The sequence below is a fragment of the Chiroxiphia lanceolata genome, chromosome 8 (assembly GCF_009829145.1).
Source record: "Chiroxiphia lanceolata isolate bChiLan1 chromosome 8, bChiLan1.pri, whole genome shotgun sequence".
Classification (NCBI taxonomy): domain Eukaryota; kingdom Metazoa; phylum Chordata; class Aves; order Passeriformes; family Pipridae; genus Chiroxiphia; species Chiroxiphia lanceolata.
In genome coordinates, this window is record NC_045644.1 from 36,960,784 (window position 1) to 36,969,845 (window position 9,062).

Genomic DNA, 9,062 nt, shown 5'->3' on the forward strand with positions numbered 1-9,062 from the left:
CATGGCATGTCCTGCCTCTGCTCCCCTGGGGTGTGCCTGGCGGGCACCCAGGGAGTGGGAAACACAGTGCAGACCAAAAAGCACAAATCACCACTCTGGGGTCACTTCCCTGTGAGCTGATGACGTTTTCCATCAGTGCTTTTCCCTGGATGCTGCCCGGCAGTCAGACGGTCCCATCTCACCTAACGGGGCCGTGGCTGCCCTGACCCGGGGTTGGTGCACAGACCCCAGGACCTCTTCCCACCACTGCTCCTGTGACAGGTGTGGGACACCCCAAAGGCTGTCACCACCCTATTCCTCCCCAGCTTCCCAGTGTGACCTGCTGTGCCTCACTGGGAGCACTGGGGAGGAAGGCACCAGTGCCCATCAGCGCTGCCGTGAGGCCGGCACCGCTCCAGGGGAGGGGACCTCTTTTATTCCCTGCTGTTTTGGTGGGAAAGGGTGATGAAGCTGTGACATGCCAGACTCCACTGCCTGCTGAGCCAGCAGGTTGTCCCCCGGCTGATGGGAGAACACATCCCTAAATAAAAGGCTGTCGAACAGGCTTTTGCCGCAGGGCTCGTGGGCTCCTGGAACAGCAAGTCCCAGCCGGCACCAGTGACAGCCGGACCTGCTGGTCCTTGGCTCCTCAGCTTCTCTAATTTCGTGTGCCAGTTGATTCCTGGTGAAAGATCCCTTTGGGAAGCGATATCAAGCGGTGGTTAGGACTCTCTCCCGGTTCTTATAATTTTGTGGATGAAATGACATGAACCTGACCTTGTCTCGCTTGAAAAGGGTACCCGAAGCGTGTTAATTGAAGGTGCAGTTTTAAACACAGGCGTGACCCACCCTCATTAGCCTCAGCATTGTGTTGCAAATCGATGGCAACATCTCTAATCCTGAGGGCCAATATCTTGCCCTTAACACCCTTTTATTAGGCAATCTACTGACTGACTTTGCTGCTCCCTGAAGTGACTTCTGCTCCTTTTACTCTTCGGATACAGGTCAGGGGTGGGAATACTTTTGCAAACCCTGAGCTGGGTGCTCCAGATGAAGCTCAGTGTCTGGCAGAGCCCCGCAGTGCAGCTGGTGGTGGCACCACGAGGTGCCTTACGACAATCGACGCCCTGAGCTCAGCTCTCCAGCCCCACAAGCTGCTCCACTGACGTCAGATGGGGTTAGAGAGCAATGCTTTATCCTTTAAACATATTTATCCCTCTGTTAAAAGGCGGGGGATGCAGAGGTTGCAAATTAATCTCACTGAGTCCTAATCCAGCCAGACTGTCAGCATTTTTATTTTCTTTGGACTGGAGGTCCTAAAACCTTCTGCTCTTTGGATCACCGTGGGTGTCTCTTGCCACGTGCAGAGACTTGCAGGCAGAATCATGCCCAGCTCTGCAAACGGCTTGACCTGCTGGCAAGCACAAGTAATAAATAGATGGGGCTGTCATAAATAATATGCAATAAACAGAATAAATAAGTAACATGAAATAAATCGATGGGGATATTAGGCTGGGCATGAACACGCTCACCACACCTGATGAGTGGCTCTGCTGGTCGGGCAGTTATCAGGAAGGAGGGGACATGCTGTGTGTGTTCCTTGGAAACCTTTCTGATTGTCCATTCTCCAGCCAGGTTTTCACACCAAGGTTTTTTTCTCCTGAGTCCTGGAGTTGCTGACAAGATAGAAATAGCTCAGTTCTGGTCACTGGGCCACACCAAGGACACTCTGTTGATCCAGATTATCTTCTTCTTGCTGTCAGCTTCCGGCAATACTCTGCCATTCTCACCCCCAGCAAGGTGAAAGGCACATGCAGAGGACTCATCCATACCTGGTACTGGGCCACTCTGCTCCCACAAGCTGACACATGAATGGCTTTGGCCATTGCAGGATTTATCTCTCAATAGTCCCGTCGGGAAGGCAGAATCCAGAAAATGAGATGCTCCTCTACTGCATTTGGTAGGCTCTGGGAAGTCATCCCAGCACTACTTTGGACGTTGTGACACTGTTTGAGACTCCCAGGTTCCACCTATTATTTATTAAACATCATGGAGCTGGTTCTGAGGAATCCTTCTCCAGGTTCTCCTGTGTGGATGCTGTGAAGCTCAGTACACACACACGGGCTACCTTCATGCAACCAGCCTTGTCAGCTGTCCCCAGAGTGTGAGCCCAAGTCATGGCACTGCCAATCCCTGCCCTGTTTAATGCAGCACAAGTGTAGGCAACAAAAAATTATTATACTTTTGGTTGCAAAGAGCCATTAAGGAGTTAATCCCTCCAGGGTAAACAGAGTTGCTGAAATTCACTCCTCTAGTCTTGATTTTTTTTTTTTTTCATTTCAACACTAAGAAGCTGAACAGGATGAGCAAGAAAAGCTTGGCAAGAAACAATGGGATTGGAGAGGAATGACTGGGTGGATTTGTGAGGTGAGAAAGGGCTCAACCTCTCCGAGCTCTTCGTGTACATTTTGCCACCAGTAAATCACCAGCTTTTGAACTCCACTTGGCTCAGTGAGGACAGTCCCCTCCTACTCTGACCTTTGCCAACTGTGCCCAGCTCACATGTGGCCTCTTTCCCTTTCATCCCCTGCCTTTGCTCATTCCTTGCATCCCCTGGAGACCCCCAGCTCTCAACACTCATGTACCACGGCTTTGGCTGGAGCTGGAGGATGCTAAAGAGGAAGGGCAGGCATTTCGGGCATGTCTTCAGCAAAATCATCAGTGCTTTCATGGGTGGGGTTGCCCTGAGCCCTGAGCTCCATGTTCTCAACCCCTGCCTTTTGCTCACAGTGCTCTTCCCATGCTTAGACTTAGACTTATCTTGGACTTAAATATCTTATCTTATCTTAGACTTAGATAGACTTCACAGGTGAGCACACATTTCTTGGAGGGAGGGATGAAGGGATGGATAGATTAGATAGATAGATAGATAGATAGATAGATAGACAGACAGACAGACAGACAGACAGATAGATAGATAGATAGATAGATAGATAGATAGATAGATAGATAGATAGATAGATAATTTTTTAAATATACATGCTAAGAACAGAGGTTTATAAGAATAAACACTGTGGGCCATGTTAAATTCAACTTCCTATAAAACACAGGATCGATCACTCAATCATTTAGTTTGGAAAAGCCCTCCAAGATCACCAAGTCCAACCTGGGACTGATCCCCACCTTGACAGCCAGCCCAGAGCACTGAGTGCCATGTCCAGCTGATCCTGGGACACTCAGGGAAGGTGACTCCACCACCTCCCTGGGCAGCCTCTGCCAATGCCTGACCACCCTTCCCAGGAAGAAATTCTTCAGAATTCTTCCAGCTGGGTTTTCACCACAGGGCATAGCCCAGAGGCAATGTGGGACACGGCTTTGTGTCTGGGTTATCTCCCAGGAAACACCAAGCCCAACACCAAGGCCAAGATGTTTCCCTTTCTCCACCTCTCAAGCACCTGGTGTGCACTGATCTCACTGATTTCGTTCTTCTGTGAGGAGTGTTTCTCCCCTGCAGTCGGTGCTCACCTCCTGCAGCCTTTCCAGAGCCACACTCAGGTCCCTTTCCTCCCCTCCTGTGCCTAAACCCACAACACAAAGCACGTGCTCAGTTCCTGGAGTCAAATTTTTTGGTCACAATGCTCCGAGCCAGCAAAAGGTAAAAAAGCCCCCAACAAAACAAAGCAGGTCTCCTGCAACCTTCACCCCAGTGAGGCTCAGCGAGCAAAGGGCTGGAGCTTGGCTGTGATGCAAGAGTTTATTGCAATCCTTATAGTCACAGAGGGCGGGCAGAAACCACATCATTGCATTTAAAGCTTTAAATCAGCGTGGAACAGGGCGATAGGAGATATTTTTAAGGAGGGAAGAGCAGCGTGGCTTCCCTCACAGCAACCCTGTGCCCTCAGGCACATGGGAGCGGGGTGGCTGCTCCACCCCGGGGGCAGCACAGGGAACACTCATGAGAGCTGGCCCATGAGGGAGAGCATCTGGCTGTAGAGGCGCTGCGGGGCGTCCAGGCCCCAGTGGTAGTCGAAGTGGTTCCAGTCAGGGAACTCCTCGTGCCGGATGACGCTGGTGAGGCGGCGGAGCAGGTGCTGGATCTCCTGGGGGGGATTCACCCAGTCCCGCCCCCCGCTCCACAGGGCCACCGGCACCGTCATGTCCTCTATCCTGTACAGGGGTGGGGACGACTGGGAGGGGAAACGCGCCGGTTATTTGTGACACAAACAGCACGAATCACAGATCAGCTGAGCTGGAAGGGACCCACAAGGGTCATCCAGCCCAACCCTCAGCCCTGCACAGCCCCATCCCCAAGAGTCACCCCATGTGCCTGAGAGGATCATTCAAACCCTCCTGGAGCTCTGGCAGCCTTGGGGCTGTGCCCACTGCCCTGGGCAGCCTGGTCAGTGCCAACCACCCTCTGGGGGAAGAACCTTTCCCTGAGATCCAACCTGAGCCTGCCCTGACACAGCTCCAGCCATTCCCTGGGTGCTGTCCCTGGTCCCCCAGAGCAAAGCTCAGTCCCTGCCCCTCCTCTGCCCCTGCCCAGGCAGTTGGAACTGCAGTGAGGTCTCCCCTCAGTCTCCTCTGATCCAGCTGAACACACCAAGTGCTCTCAGTGTCCTCACACGGCTTCCCCTCAAAGCCCTTCCCCATCTTCATGTCCCTCCTTTGGACACTCTCCAGTGGCTCAATATCTCCCTTCCATTGTGTCCCCCCAAACTGCCCCAGTGTTGCAGGTGAGGCCACCCCAGGGCAGAGCAGAGCAGGACAATCCCCTCCCTGATGCCCCCAGGACAGGGTTGGCCCTCCTGGCTGCCAGGGCACTGCTGACTCAGGGCCAAGTTGCCATCAACCTCCACCCTCAGGTCCCTTTCCCTTCTCCTCCTTCCACAAGTGCCCATTTACCTGGTTGTACTTCTCCTCGTTCTTCAGTAACCCGTAGTCAAACTGCTTGAACTCCCCACTTTTGGCAGTCTGGAGGGCAGAGGTAAATGTTAATCCTGTGCAGGTAATGCCCTGAATCAGCCCTACCTGGGCAGCTGTGGCTTTTGAGACACCTTGGTGCAGCAACTTAAAAATCCCTTTTATGTATTGACTTCGATTCTACCTCCTTACCTGTCTCCAGCAGAATTTGAAAATATCATATTCACAGATTAAAGGAAAAAGCATTAGTTTCAGTAGTTATAAAGTCAGAGTCCCTACCTGTCCCCAGTGGAGAAGAGTTTTTACTGATGTATAGTCTGGAAAATGAGCTAGGTATACATCCAGTCGGCTCTGCAGGAAAAAGAGAGTACTTTCTAAACGAGCTGGGAATGATGAAAATCTGTCTAGGCAAAAAAACCCAAACATTCTGTCTTATAACTTCAGTATAAAACTTATATGCACTTTATTCTTTAGCAACTTCATTCTGTTAAGAGCTTGGAGTGGCTTTTAAAGGTAAACCAGTTAACAAACACTTTAGAGTGGAAATAAAACTGATCCAGTCATTTTTTGGTTCTTTTTTTCTGTAAATTTGTTGCATGTCAGCAGAAAATGAGGCAGGGGTTACCCTTCCCTTAGAGACATGACCACAACTGATTCTTTCTTACCAAAGACTCCACCAGGTTTAACACTCCAACACCACTGCAAGAAATCTCCAAATGAGTGCTGCCTTTTGCACCTTATTTTGGGGTTTTATGCTCATTTTTGTAGCTCATTAACTATCTCCAGGTGTCTAGGACAACTAGAGGTGACTGCGACTGGAGAGCCTGATGCACCCACCGTGTTCAAGTTCTTGTGGTACCCGCCGACAACGAAGATCTCATTTTCACAGATATCATCTACTGGATATTTGCTGCACTTCTCAGCAAGGAAGGCTCTGTCCTTCCTACTCACCAGGCTCAGCTCTTTGGTTCCAAATTTTAGCTGCAAGAGCACAAGGAAATGTTAGGAATGATGTTGGGATCTCCAACGCCCGCCGCAGACATGGCATCGGTGCACAGTGGCAATGCAGGGGGTATGAGTTGCCAGAAGGTCTGGATTTTGGGAGTAATAACACACAAACACCTCACATACCTTCAGTGCCGCGTCTGGTAGAAATACTGCCTTTAACACAGGGCCTCTGACGTGCTTCAAGGTGTACCCAGGAGTCAGAGCAAAGAAGAGTTTGATCTTCTCTCCCAGGTGTGGCAGGCTGGAAAACGCTATGAAACCTGGGAAGCAGCAAGAGATCACAACAGTAACCCCAGCTCATCCCAGACACCCTGCCTGAGGTGCAGAGTCTGAACAAAATGTGCTCCTGGATGTAAGCACAGCCCAGGGTAGATGGGCAAGACGTGGCAAACCTCTCTCGCGCAGAAGGACCAAGAAGGCAGGCGGGGAAAGTGGCTGCATGGGCCAGTGCAGCCCCGTTCCCAGCAGTGTCCAGTTTGGGGTGGGCATTGGTGCCCCTTTCCCATGGCATCCCCGTGCCCCACTCCCACCCACCATCTGCTCCTCCTCCTCCTCCTCACTCACCCAGGGAGCTGCCCTGAGCATGGCCCACGTAGAACAGTTTCTGCTGCTCGGTTTGCATGATGATGAAGCCCACCATGGCAGGGAGATCGTAGATGGCCATCTCGTGGAAGCTGGGGAGCAAGGGGAGAGGCTGGAGGAGATGCCCATCTTCCAGCATCCCAAGGACATCAGGTGGTGACAGCCCAGCACCCCAGCCCTGTCCTTGGTGGCCTCCTCACCTGAAATCCCAAAACTTCTCCTGGTGGACAGAAAGGTACAGGTGCCTGCGGGACCAGCTGTTGCCCCGGTTGTTCCCGATCCAGACGTCGTATCCCGCGTCTGCCAGGATGAAGGCCAGGCTGTTGTCAGGGAGATTGTCCACCCAGTCACCACCATCCAAAGAAAACCCATGCACGATCAACACAGGTGTCCTGGGTGCTGGAAAAGGAGGTAGCAGGTAGTTGAGAGAAGAAGATGCCTTTCCCATATGGAAATAAAACATCCCTGTGCATCTTGATGTTATTTTCCACAGGCTGCACACTAAACGTTCCCCGATCCCATTATTTCCCTGGCTCTGCTGGTGCTTTTTTTGTTGGAAGGGCTTTTGCCATCCCAGGCCCTGAGCTGTCAGGGAACACTGGACCAGGACATGGGGTTTGCTGCAGGGAAGGAGGCGCTGGGGCTCACTGGGTCACATTGCCCCTTCCTGGATGCTGAGCTCCTGCATCCCAAGGGACAGCTCAGGGCAGCTGGGCAAACACTTCTCGTGCCTCTCCTAGCTGCCAAAACCCTGTGTGAAGGCAAGGGCATTCCCACTGGCTCCCCTTGCACGCTGCCTCATCTCTGGCAGGGTCACAGCTGCTTCACCCTCGGTGCCCACCTGAGTGCCCAGCGCCCGCTCTGCCGTGGGGGATCCGGTTGAGGCTGAGGATGTAGCCGTCCTCTGTCGTCACCTCATACTCCTCGCTGGGATAGCCCTGGAAACGGATCTTCTGGCTCTGCAGGGACAGTGGTGCAAGGGGAGAGGGTGAGCCACCATCTCATGCCTGACCTCAGTTTGACCCGCTCTGGCCACCCACCCTCTGAAGGTCCCTCTGCACTAAAGGAAGAGCAGGGAGAGACCAAGCTCACGCTGAGGGCATGAAGTGAGTGACACCCATGCAAATACAGGACACTTTTGATGCCCCCAGATCCCTAGATGTCAGGAACAGGGATGGGGTGAGCCCAGCTGGTCCCTCAGGAAGGACTTTGGGGAAGCCTGGGTTCCGCAGGGGTGTGTTTGCCCTCCCAGCACTTACAATGTTCATGAACCTCTCGGGGTTGCGGAATTCTTCAGCGACGGGGATGGCACCGCCCAGGCCCTGGGACAGGCACAGGGCCACCAGCAGCAGCCACATCTCCCCTCTCTGCAGCACCTGGGGGACAATGGGGTTGGCATGAGCAGGGGGGGCACTGGCAGCACAAGGGAACTCTGCAGCTCCAGCATCCAGCAGCCCCGTGCTGCAACGTGGAGCAGGTGTTTCCAACCCCCTGTGCAGTCAGGAACCCATCCCAAGCCTCTTGCTGACCATTCCCATCTAAGTCCAGCTGCAACTGCAGTGTGGGACAAGCAGCCTCCTGCCACCCCCCCACTGGGAAAAGCACAGGGGTGCTTTCAGGGGATGCATTTCAGGGGAAGCATCGTCCCTCAAGCGGGAAGGGGTTGTGTCAGAGCTCCATTCTGCCGGAGCTTCCCTGCTCCATCCCTGCCCTGGGTGGTTTACAGCTCGTTGCCACATGCTCCTGGTGTGCCCTGCCACCCCCAACACACCAGCCCGAGGGGTTCCAGACTTCAGGACAGATCCAGCAAAGTCCATTTCCCTGATGATGCTGTTGCAGGAGCTAAAGATAACTCCTTCCCTCCCAGAGGAGTTGTCCGGGAGCATTTTCCCAGCATCCTCACAGCATGGAAAGGTTTTCCTGGGTTGCTCAGCAAAATGGCAACACCTACCCACTGCAAATGGGGCACGGAAAAAAATCTCGCTATGACACAGGAAAACAAAGTGCCAACTCAAGTCTTGCTCTGTGTTCAAGTCCACCATCAACACCTCAGTGCCTACATCTCCATGTACAGGTGAGAATATCCTGGGGTTCCACTGCTGTGATGGTTGAAGGAAGGAGAGGACAGATTGTTCTGTGATCCTGTAGACAAACCACATCACTGAACCAGACATCCTCTTGCCCTGTCCAGTTGCCCAACACCAGTGTCCACAACTACAGATTGGACCTGTTGGTGCAAATCACCACTTTAAGATGCTTTTAGTCCTGCAGCCCCTCCAGCTGCCTGTGGAAGGAAGGTGGGAAGGACAGCAGGCAGGCAGGAGTTACAGCAGCTGAATCTCACCCGGCTTAGTTGTACACAGACACAGGCAAGACATTGCAGGCCAGGCCTGGGGACATCAGAGACTGGCCAAATTACCACTCCAGTAAGCAAGTGGATTACCAGGGACCAAGAAGCCAAGCCTCCACAGGAATTAGGAGAGGCCAGATATGACAACATGCTTCTCAGGGCTGTTTTCTTGTTGCAAAACCCAGAGTTTCATACCTGTTGTGTTTTCTTGTTGAGCTTG

At 52.8% G+C, this 9,062-nt stretch overlaps 1 protein-coding gene across 1 annotated transcript; it reads right to left on the reverse strand.

Annotated features, from left to right (window-relative positions):
• Positions 1 to 3,818: 3,818 nt before the first annotated feature.
• LOC116790155 (lipase member M-like) lies at positions 3,819 to 7,850 on the reverse strand. The gene is made up of 9 exons (XM_032694892.1): positions 7,752 to 7,850; positions 7,334 to 7,451; positions 6,693 to 6,891; positions 6,475 to 6,584; positions 6,034 to 6,170; positions 5,740 to 5,883; positions 5,182 to 5,253; positions 4,885 to 4,953; positions 3,819 to 4,166 (listed from the first exon to the last, which is right to left on the reverse strand). Exons 1-9 carry the CDS (start codon positions 7,848 to 7,850, stop codon positions 3,933 to 3,935), a joined length of 1,182 nt encoding a protein of 393 aa, XP_032550783.1. The 3' UTR covers positions 3,819 to 3,932.
• Between the last annotated feature and the right edge of the window lie 1,212 nt (positions 7,851 to 9,062).